The 11,831-nt window shown below is 42.4% G+C and overlaps 1 protein-coding gene across 2 annotated transcripts; it reads left to right on the top strand.

Annotated features, from left to right (window-relative positions):
- The first annotated feature begins 736 nt into the window (after positions 1-736).
- rnaseh2a (ribonuclease H2, subunit A) lies at positions 737-4,555 on the top strand. 2 transcript variants are annotated; one of them, XM_076044072.1, is made up of 9 exons: positions 737-866; positions 1,180-1,316; positions 1,420-1,491; positions 1,707-1,833; positions 1,942-2,029; positions 2,557-2,694; positions 2,997-3,084; positions 3,165-3,288; positions 4,231-4,555. In XM_076044072.1, the coding sequence occupies exons 2-9, from the start codon at positions 1,190-1,192 to the stop codon at positions 4,382-4,384; spliced, it is 918 nt and encodes a 305-aa protein (XP_075900187.1). In that variant the 5' UTR covers positions 737-866; positions 1,180-1,189; the 3' UTR covers positions 4,385-4,555. The 2 variants fall into 2 exon arrangements, with proteins under 2 accessions (XP_075900187.1, XP_075900178.1); XM_076044063.1 differs by lacking the exon at positions 737-866 and adding an exon at positions 1,002-1,054.
- The last annotated feature ends 7,276 nt before the right edge of the window (positions 4,556-11,831 follow it).

Genomic DNA, 11,831 nt, shown 5'->3' with positions numbered 1-11,831 from the left:
ATTAACTCTGTGGACACCTGGTTATCGACAAATTATTGACTTAATAACCTAAATCTGGAGGAGAAAGTTAAGAAAGCAAACAAAACACACAATATTAAAGTATACTTTAAGTCAATAGTCTTGGTGTGCTAGAAAATCAGAAATACAGATTTTTTTGGGGCAGGGGACAGACTTTCTTTTACAGGGCCTAAACAATATCATAATACAATCAAGTTTAGGATCATGTATCATAAAGATGAACATCAGTCCATAAGTGCATTATATGGCATTAACTGCAATTGTCAGGTAGTTATTTCACATTTTGTCACATCTATCTATCTATCTATCTATCTATCTATCTATCTATCTATCTATCTATCTATCAGAAGATTTTTGTAGGTCAGCTAGCATTGGTCATTGGGGTGACTGCTTTTAGACAGTGATCATTTGGCGCTTTGGCTCTGTTTTTATATTAACTTTTAGTGAGTGCACAGCCCTTGTTCTCTGTGTGCATTAAAACACTTAAACTCTACCATACAGACATCAGCTTGGCATGTGACACCTTCTGTTGGGGATAGTGTTTGGTCCTTTATATATCTAGTGCCGGTTGAATAAATATGAATATTATTAATAATAATATACATTTTGATCGATAATAGTCTATTACTGATATGTCGAGACTGCATGGAACCTAACGGGAGACGGGTATACAAAAGTAGTGGCACAAGTTTATTGTTTACATTCGGGTGTGTCTCCAGACCAGGGGGTGGCAGTACAGTACCTCCAAGATTAGACGAAGAAGTCGAGCTGATGACGTCACGGCCAGGGCGGTAAATCTGCGGCGGGCTGAATCGAAGTAAACGTCCCACGATCTCCTGTCAGGATATGTAAGAATGAACTCACTTTTGTACGCGTAGAGTGTGCGGGAGCGATACTCGTCCTTTGCAACGGACGGACAGTCCAATGCGAGCGTTAAGAGCTTGAACCGTTTCGACAGCGTGTAGCATGTGGGCTAACGGTAAAAGCCGTAGAGCCGAATGGTGAAACGACATCACAACAATCGCAAACACGACAGGTTGTCAAAACCTAGCGCTGTGAAACAACACGTTTAAAGCTTAAAGCTTAAAAGTTACTCTTGATAACAGGTTTAAAAAAATACTTGTCGGCGTTTGCTGACTTTGTGTCGGTTTCCTCCCTCAGTCAGCTCGTCATGGACTTCAGCCCGTTTGAAGCAGACAACTCCGTGAGTTGTCGACTGGCCTCTGAGATCCCGGATGTGTGCAGAAGTGAGGACTGCTGTCTGGGCATCGATGAAGCCGGCAGGGGCCCTGTGCTGGGTATGATGCTTGTCAAACTTTAGTTTGTCACTGTGTAATTGTTGCATGCTGTTTTTGGTTTCTTACCTTCCTCAACACTTGACCTTCGTGTTATGTTATCCAGGGCCCATGGTGTATGGAATCTGTTTCTGTCCCATTTCAAAAAAAGACGAGCTGAAGAACTTGAAGGTTGCAGGTAAGATAAATAAATAAAAGTGCATGTGTTGCATGCATGCATGTTTTAAGTGCTGACCTTTCAGTCGGTCAGGAATTAGAAATTGCCAAGAGCAGATGATCATCTCAGACTTTATTCAGCCTACACAGGGCCAGGAAATGAATGAAATTCCTCAATGTATCCTTACGCTGTCATAAAATACAGTGGACCTGTTTTGTACACGTTCCCCTTAACAGATTCAAAGACCCTGTCAGAGGCCGAACGAGAGAATCTTTTTGAAAAGCTGCAGGAATCCAAAAATTACATTGGCTGGGCTGTCAAGATTCTGTCTCCAAACACCATCTCCACCAGTATGTTACAGAGGTGCGTTTCTGATTGACGCTCAGAAATGTGGATTTTTTTTTTGTTGTTTGTTTTCTTTCTGTAAAGTGTATAATTTGTATTTCAACGCAAATGTTCTCTTTCTTTTAGGACAAAATACAACCTGAATGCACTTTCACACGACACAGCCATCGGTCTGGTACAGTTTGCTTTGGACAGCGGAGTGCAGCTCAAAGAGGTACGGGAGACAAGGTGCATGTGTGAGTGTCATGGTTCAAGAATAGTCAGAGGTTGGGCTGCAGAGTTGTTAATGTCCTTTTTAATACCTCAGTTGCCCCTCTTCTTTCATTATGTAAAGAAATAACAAACCTTCACAGTGTTTTGGTCCCGTCCTATCACAACGCTTGAGCTAAAGTTGTGTGTAGATGTTTTGGTTGCGCCAATTTTTAGTCTTATAAACTGTACATGTTACACTTTAAAAATGTAGTTTCTTTTCTTGTTTTGCCATTTTGCTTCATGCTCTGCTCTCTAGAGCACTTTCCAAGTATTCTTTTTTTTTTTTTAATGTGCTGTGTAAACATAATGATTCAATGTTTACTTTTTCTGTAGCCCACAGGGACTTGATTGCTTGCAGCTCATCAAGATCTGGAAAAGTGTGTGTGTGTGTGTGTGTGTGTGTGTGTGTGTGTGTGTGTGTGTGTGTGTGTGTGTGTGTGTGTGTGTGATTTATTTATTTCATTTTGTTCTACCCACTCTCTGCTGCAGGTGTTTGTGGACACAGTTGGACCTGCAGACAAGTATGAGGACAAGCTGTCAAAGTTGTTTCCAGGTATCACGGTGACGGTGAGGCCAAAAGCTGACTCCCTGTTTCCCGTCGTCAGTGCAGCCAGTATCTGTGCAAAGGTTTGTGACCACAGTCCCTCTGAACCCCACTCACTATCTCCAAAGATCACACTTCTTATTATTGATCAACATTATTTGTAAGTGCAGCTTTCTCTTCAAGCTGTTTAAAATTGTGGTTAATCCTAATAATTATTACCGATTACAACAAAAATTACATTCACCTTTTCATGGAGTTATATCCGAGTGTTGATTTTCTTTAATCTAAGATTGGAATTTTCAAAACTTTTGTGTGCTCAGGAATGTTAAAAACTGGCTGCTACGAGCACAGTCTTTATTTCAGGTTGCTGGTGTTTGCTTTCCAGGTGGCCAGGGATCGTGTTGTAAAGGGCTGGAACTTTGCAGAGGCTTTAGGAGATGTGGATACAGATTATGGCTCAGGATACCCCAATGGTAACAGAAACAAGCAGCAGCAGCTTTCTACCTGCACATCTATGTGTGTTTTTAATCTGTCCGTCTGTTCTTTCTTTTAGACCCTAAAACCAAAGCCTGGCTGCTGAAGTACCTGGACCCTGTGTTTGGTTACCCTCAGTTTGTCCGATTTAGCTGGAGCACTGCCCAAACCCTGATTGAAAGTAAAGGAGTGACCGTGCACTGGTAAAGACGCTTTCAATGAGCCATGCAAATGATTTAGTCATTTAAAAGTTGAGCCCTATTGGTACATTATAGACTTCTCTCTTTAGTCGTGAAGCAAAGGGTGTGTCATATCCTATCTGTCTGCATCTTGGGTTGCACATTGAATGAAATAGTGCAATTTGTGCTTGTATGTTAAGATTTATTTTTCTTTTTTTATTTTAATTTCTGTTGGTTCTGTATCAAAACCAATTGACACAATGGGATCTGGTATTTTTATGCCTGCAACTGATGCCACATGATTCTGATCATCTGATCTCATGCCTAAGCGTGAAAACAGAATGGAAATGGTTGTGCTAATTGCTTTAGTGCTGTTTGGAACAAAGAAGAAGGATGGAATGTTTTGCAAATCAGGATTATTGTGGCGTCGTCATGAGATGACCGTTGTTAGGGAAGCTCTTTTACACCTGCCAATTTGCTCACTAGCACAAGCCCCTAATCTATTATTGTACTAGATTATCTGGGTTGAGTCACTTCGATGCCTTCAAATGGTTCGGTCAGAATTTTTGGAAGTGTGGCAGGGAAAAAAACGAGCCAAAATCTTTTACTATCGTCGTAAAGAGCCACTGACAACTAGAGCGGTCTTGCATTATCATGGTATTCCAACTGAAATGTAACCCCAGACGTGTGGAAATACAGTGTTAATTTGTCCAAGGGCAAGTGTGTGACAGGGGATGATCCAGAGTGCAGAGTGGCGAGCCCCCTGGGGAGCGCATTTAAATGACAGTCCACAAAACCAACACGACTGTTGAGATTTCAAACTAAAATACTTTGATGTGTGAAAACCGCACGGTCGCTTTAATTCCGGGGGCGCACTTAAGACCCATGCAAATCTTTTAATCGGAAGAGACAAAATGCCAACCACCGCAAAATAAACACAAGCTTTATTTTTATCTGTCCTCAAAGGGATGACGACGAGGAAGACGGGGGGAAGGCGGCGCAGCGGAAGAACAACAAGTCCATGCTGTCCTACTTCGGTGCCGCAGCTGGCAGCAGCAACCAAGTCCAGTCGCACCGCTTCTTCTCTGACCGCCGGCTGAAGAGCCTCGACACACTGTGAGGACCTTTCAGTGGACGAACTTAACACTCCAACAGGAAACCAAACTCTGTGGACTTTGATCGACGGATGAAGTTGATTGAACAAGAAGAGTTACCATCCGTCGTTTTTGTTTTGTTTTGTTTTGTTTTGCTCAGTTTGTATGTTTTAAACATAAATGTCCTTTTCCAAAAACTCTTTGTCTTAATTTGTTGGGTTTTTTTTACCTCACACTCCTGCAAGAAACGGGAGGACTTTGCAACATGTTACGGTTTTAAATGTCAACGCTGCCCTCTACTGGCAGTAAGACAAAACTACTCACAATAGCAACGGCAAGCGATTCAAACCAGAGTGAGACGTGCACAGCATATGACAATCAGACAGAGGCAAACGTGCGAAATCAACTCATTAGGATACAGTGATGTGTATAACCATGGCATGCATTGACATGACTGCTCACTACTATGAAGTAAAAAAAGAAAGGTTTGAAGGTGTTACTGCATACATGTTTCTTCTGAAAATCCCACAGTGGCTTCTGTCCTAATGTTGTGAAGGGCTGTTTGACAGCCAATGGAGCGAGTCAAATGCTTGACCCAGCAGCGTCGTCCTGATGTCAATCTTTCTCGCATGCCCTTTGTATTGTCCTCCGCTCCAGTCCATTTTGTTCCTTAAATTCACAGCAAGCGTCCATCCAACATGTGCTCGTTTTGACACAGGAACACAAAAGGCAGCAGGCTAAAGGGGTCCCCATACCTTCACAAGAATAAATACTTGTTGGCCTTCTAGGTAACAAAAAACAAACAAACAGACAAGGACATCTCTACTGGCCCACCATAGCTAGACCATGTTGGCTTTGTTTTTGGACTCCTGGTTCCTCTTCCCACAGTTCATGGCCAAAGTGGAGACGGCGAAGGAAGACAGGATCACAATTGAGCTCCCCACAAAGTGAGACGATGCTCCTCGGGGGGTGATTCTCAGCGCTCTCCTGGCAAAGATCTCTCTGTCAAAAGCCTGGGTGGCCGTTGCTGCCTGCGCCACAGACTCCATGGTCCTGGTCTTGGAGGGAAGTTTGGTCCTCTGCAGCCTCAGCAGGAGGTGTCTGGGTCTCGCTGTCGTGACCGACTAGGAGCAGGTCTGGGTTGCGTTCTGATTCCTTCCCTGATCCCTTCCTCTACATCCATTTATAGACTCCCCCAACACCTCCTCTAATCCCTCCAACTAACCTGGTCTCCTACTGCGTCAATGGGATTAAAAATAGAGGGCCAGTGCCAGAAGATCTTGGACATGCATTTACACACAAGACGGCGTCCTTTAATTCCATTAGATCACCCCGAGGTGGTAGGTAGGTGCGCTGGTGGGTGTATGGGTATGAAAACAATGAACAATTCTCGTGTGTAAATGCTGTGCAACATAGTGGAGTATGGGATCGTAGTTGAAGCTTGTCAGCCAAATAAATCGATCAGTCTTATTATCTAGTTAATCCTATTTTACAAGCGTAATAGGGCTACTATTTGGCAACCCGTCGGCCTTTCCGCTGTGCACAAGCTGTTATTGACACCAGGAGGGCTGCCAGGGTGAATCACAGACAGACCTTATTTTGTTTCTTCAGCTGACGTAATGGTTAGCACTGTTGTCTCACACCAGGAGGTTTCCATATATGTATGGGTTCATTCCAAGCACCGAGACTTCCTCCCGCTGTCAAAACGCATATACATCAGGCAAATTGGCCAATGCAAAGTATCTGTGTGGATGTTTTTTTTTGTCTTTTTCTCCAAGGTCTAACCTCGCTTTCACCTCCAGATGACCAGGTTAGACTCCTGTGCTCCTGGGTGCAGTAGATAAAATGATAGAAAATGAATTGAAGGATGGATATGGCTTTAGATCAGAAAATCTATACGTCAAACGTTCTAAAAAGGGTTCAATGGTCTCAATTAGCGTGTATTCATTTGTTCACATGTCCACCTATATCTTTGTTTTGTGTCTTATACAGCACCAGGATGCTGTGAGCATTCTATTATCCTGTCAAGAATACTTTTTTTTTTTTTTTTTTTTACTGTTCATTGCAAAACATCAGCTCACTTGTTGGAGTGACTTCATCATATAAACTACTCCCAATGACAGCTCCAGGTGATCCAGGTCACATGGGGTTAAAAGGGCTCTAATCTCTGAGGTTGTTGCATGCAGTTCCTTTAAATGGCGTCTCTTTAATTGCTCTAATTGGATTACTCTATTTTCCACGACTGACACAGAAAGCATTCATGAATGAATGGGAGCAGAACAGAAAGGCTCAAGTACGCTGTATTGCAAAACGAAGATGTCTGCTTTCTGTGTCAACTAAGATCATTTGTAGCTCAAAGGCTACAAAACTATTTCAAATTTGGTTCAGTTCAAGTGAAATGTAAAGCCAGTCTGTGCCATCATATCAGACACATCACATGGCAGACTGTGCTTTGGTAAATGTCATCGTCTGCTCCCTGACCTTTGAGAGATTTTCCTTATTAAAATCCACAGATTTCCGCTTGGCATTTTCCCATTGGTGCCATCATCGATTTGTTAAAAGCAAGTGTTTCAGTACAAGTGCTTCGTCCATCGTACACTGTTACGCTCACTCTCTTACTTATGTCTCGTCTGAAGCAGTGCGTCAGCAGTGTCAGCTCGGTTAAAACAGCTCCTCAGAATAAATTATGTCTGTGGAGCTCCCTCAGGTGCCCTGACATTTTTCCTCTGGCCTACTCAACATATGGTGCTGCATGCATCAAAAATAGCAGATGCTTTCCACAGTGTCCCTGTCGCCCCATGACACCTCATTTAAATGCCTTCTGCTCTTTTAAAAATGCTTCGATTTACTTCTTTCTCTTCTTTTCAATCCTTTTCAACGCATTATTTACACTCTTGCAATTCGCCTTTTAATTGATTTTTTATGCCAGACTGTCTCCTCCTCGGGTGACACTAGAGGGCACTAGATTCAGAAAAAAGGGTTTCCCCTGAGTCTGTCCGGTCGACATGGCAGTTTTAGCACCGAGTATCATGACGAGAAGTAATTGTTTTCTCTGTAAAACATAAAAAAAAAAAAAAAAATGTAAACATTGAACTGGGGTTGGTCTAAAAAAGTATCTGGTTTTTGTAATCAGACATTGGTGAGCACCGCATTGTATGATCATTGTTTCTGTGCTACTGCCTGATGGTGCTTCATTGTCCCGAGCATACAATGCAAACTGATCTATCCAAACATTGAGGGTTACTGCCTATCAGAGGGCTATCAACAATATCTAGTACTACTGTAGATGCTGAACAAAGTTTAAGATAAAAAAAATACTGTCAAGAAAATAACTGGTATTTACCTGTAACAAGTAACAATGATCTATTTACATGGAGAGCAGGTCTACTTGTAAGCAGGTTTGCTTGGCCATTTTGTTAAATCTGCAGTAGCCCAGCATGCAAATGTTACTCTGACTTTACCCTGAAGTCACAATTGGTGTTAGGAAGAAGTGAGATTAGGTTGCATAAGAAAACAACAGGGATTAACATTAACATGGTTTGCAGTAGGCTTTCTTGCACAATGAGCCTTTACATTATTCACCTTTATTTTTACTCACCAGAAATTACTTGTTATATTTTGCAAAACAAAATATCCATCCATCCATCCACTCAGGGTCGACGGTTGCAGCATGAACAGCTAGCATTAAATAATTCATGATGATGGTGATTACACAGCATAAATACATGTTAAGAAAAAAAAAGTGTGCCTGCAATAGTGTGCCTGCAGCCATCCCTCACTTAAAAACACGTCTCTGGTTTTACTGCAATACATCAACACTGACCTAAAACACAAGCCCTCACTCCATCTGACGAGCAAGCATAAACTAAAGAATTTATAGCACTTTGAGCCACGCTGCCAGCTACATGGCAACATGGGCAAGAATGGAAGTAGAGAGAATACACCTCATACAGGACAGGAAGAAATCGCTGCAGGAAGTGTCAATAAAAATACACAGTTAAGTCATCGTCATTGACAAAGCACCGAAGCAAAGGGTCGGAGTTGCTCTTTGAACTAAATGCTCTGCTGACAGGGTAATTCCTTGAAAAGCTATTCGTTAAATGCAACACGATCCTCAAATGACTACCAACAGATGATGTGTTGACTGCTGACATGATGTCATCATACTGCCAATTTTACTGCTGTACTATAATTGAAAGAAATATCAGTGAAGTTGGTACAATCTCAACAGTGATATGACAAACTCTGAGCCCGTCAGTCAAAACACCTAATATACTCTACATACAATACTCACTACATGCATGCGGAAGTGGCTTTTTTCCCAGCGACAACAAGGCTCGAGATCCACTTAAGCACTCAAGCTGTGCGTACATTATCTCTTCGATGAACCCCTTCCCCTCATCTCTCTCATCTCTGTTGTTAGCTCTATGTATGTATGATGAGGCACCCTGGAGTATGCCGAGCATATAGTGTTTTATTCAGAGGAGCCTCCCTTCCCAGACGAGGCTTTTAGCACAGCTGCAGTCTGTGACCCACTTATGCGCAGACATGGCTGGAAATAAGGAGAAGGTGGACGCTCAGAGGTGTCGGAGGGAAGAGGATTTTGCAGGCAGAGGAGGGTTGATGCATGCGTGGGGGTGGCAGCAGGGGCAGGTGAGGGGGGAATGAAGGAGGATGTAAGAGGAGAGGATAAAAGCTCCAGGGTGGAACGCAGCGATAGCAAATGGAAAGCAGGTTGATTTGTGGCCTTAAATGACTCTGCAAGAACAATGTGCCAGACAACTGGGCTGCTGAGATCTCAGGTCGGGACTCCAGCTCATCCATCTTGCCCGAGCAGTTCCAATTGCATGTTACTAGCAAATTTTAATGAAAGTAAAGAAAACATGATAGCCGAGGGAAGCCAGTTGTCTCAGGCAGCCCAAATAAAAATGTTACCTGGATGCTGACTTCAATTAATAATACCAAAAGAAAACCATGCTAGCTGTGAGTCTCAGTGGCTCACAGAAGCAGACAGCTCACAGATATTTTCCTGAGTTGTTTTTTTTCTTTTTTCGGGTGAAATGAAGTCCAGCTTGACGCAAATTTGTGAATATCATATGTCCTCCTTTTTTAAACGTCAGTACGTAGCGCTCACTTACAAGAACATATTCGCTGTGGTAGATGTGGGCTTCGACAGTTAAATCTCCAGTAACACGTTGTGTACTTTTGTAAATTTCTGACCAATCCACTGACGGTGGCGAAGCACATCTGCAGCTGTTTGGTGAGGAAACAATCGGACAAGGAGAGAAGTCCGATTAGATGAGAAAAACAAATTTTGAGCATAGCTCGATTCAGCTGTGCATGTAAACGTGAGTTTTAACCGCACATCTCCATCGACCAATCAGCGCTCTTTTAAATACTCAAAGTTTTAGCAGGAGGGGACTGCTGTAAGCTGCCCTTTAACAGCCCTACAGGGGACAAGGAGGAAAACAGAGGAGGAAAAAAACTGTTCGAGTAGCTTATGCGAAAGAGATTAGCAAGTCGCTGCAGTAGCCGTGGTTTTATCAGGTCAGTGGCATTTCAGCGTGAACAGAACAAAGAACGGCAGCGAACTGAAAGCGTTTCTCGGCAGAACACCTCTTGACATGACTTTGAGTGTGAAGTTCAGGGGTCAGCAACATGGTGCCCGCCAGCTAGCCCCTCAGGACCACACAAGGAGCCCACAGGCCTGTTCTAAAAATAGCACAACTCGTTGAGCTGCGTCTAAAATTCAATTTCTATCTAATTGGGGCAACTGGACTTATTCTTGCGATCTTGAAGACAATTTGCCTCTCATCCGGAAGGCATCTTCAGTTAAGTTCACACTAAGATGACTTGGATGACCGAGAACCTTCACTGACAAATTTAATTCAAGATTGTTGATTTTAATTTATATCGATGGATAGATGTATTTTATTGATCCCAAATAGTTGTTGATAATTATTGAGAAATCATTAACGTGATTATTGTCTTCACATAGAACAGTATCATTAAAAATCACACATAACTCAAGGCTAACTGAGAAAATTTGACATTTCAGGAAAGCATAGCAAAGTAGCTCTCAGGTTCAGAAAGGTCGCTGACCCTTGGTGTAGTTCCACACCTCGACGCATTAGCACCCACATGCGGCGGTTTCAGACTGGCTAAACTGTTGGTGAGCGGTTTTGCTTGTTGCTTGCCTGAATGCAATCGACAGACAAATTATCGAATCAGTTTCAAAGACGAGGAAAAGAATGCATATTATTCACTCATATGCCGTATGGAATCAATGATTTTGCTTAAAAAGTAGCAACAAGGGAAAGTCTTTTTGAAAAAGTATGATTTGTTGCTTTTACGATAAAACTTCAATATCTTATTCAGATGGCTTTGTAAGTGTCACTGTTGCTGAGCTGACTCATTTTAAGTGTATTTTGAAATTCACTCGGAGGCACCTTTCTACTTAATGAGGGATGCCTGAATTAGTAGGCCCAGTCTGCAGCCTCAGGGGCATTTTGAGTGAATTATTTTGTGAAGCAGCCTTGTCGCTTTGTGCACGTCTCCATTAGGCAGAGTAACCTTCTAATAAACATTTAAAAAGATGGATAAATTAGCAGTCCATTAATTCATTACTCTAGCAGTAGATGTTTTTCCGCACGTTTACTGGAAATTTTAAGCCCTAATATAATGGTGAATGGACTAAGACAAATTATTATAAATCAAATTAAAAAGACTAATTGAGTTTTGGTTTAAAAGCACTTTGTACACAACAGGAAAAGCACATTTGAAAAAAAACACCTTTATAAAGTGACTGCTGAATAATAATAATCCTAAAAGCTATTAACACCCCTACAATCTAATTACACACCTCCAGATGTACTTCACAAAAAATGATTGATTCAAAGAGAGAACATTTTGTAGATGTGCTCATGTGAATGTACACATGGTCGCACGGCTGTGCTAGACAAGAGTTGGACATTTGAGCCAACAAGAATAAATTAACAGTCAATGGATGTAGAAGCTTTGTGATCTAATTTGTGTGACTGCTGACTGTTTTTATCAATGTTTTTACACACAAACACACACACACACACACACACACACACACACACACACACACACACACACACACACACACACAAATGCGAATGCAAACAGTAGGCACTTGCAGTCTATGCAGAGATGTGAGCTGACGTGTCTCTAGTGAAGCTGGCTTATCTGAATGGGACGACGGAGCGCATGAGGCGCATCCCAAATCCCCCGCCCTGCCAAGTGCGTGGCTGCAGAGAGCCGACCCTGCGCGTCCTCCCCAGAGGTGTCCTCTGAAAAGGGTGACATCACTTTAGAAAGCTTTTGTGTGGAGCCACGGGAAGGAAAAGCGTCTTCGTTAGGACTTGTGCCTCGTTAGGTTCCGCCTCCTCTGCCCTTCCCTGAATCTCAAAGCGCCTAATGAACAAAAAAGATGTAAAATTAATGTGC

The sequence above is a fragment of the Nelusetta ayraudi genome, unplaced genomic scaffold, assembly GCF_046127955.1.
Source record: "Nelusetta ayraudi isolate G7.1 ecotype Tasmania unplaced genomic scaffold, CSIRO-AGI_Nayr_v1 ptg000004l, whole genome shotgun sequence".
NCBI lineage: Eukaryota > Metazoa > Chordata > Actinopteri > Tetraodontiformes > Monacanthidae > Nelusetta > Nelusetta ayraudi.
The sequence above is the reverse complement of the archived record's forward strand: the minus strand, read 5'-3'. Positions and strand labels throughout refer to the sequence as shown.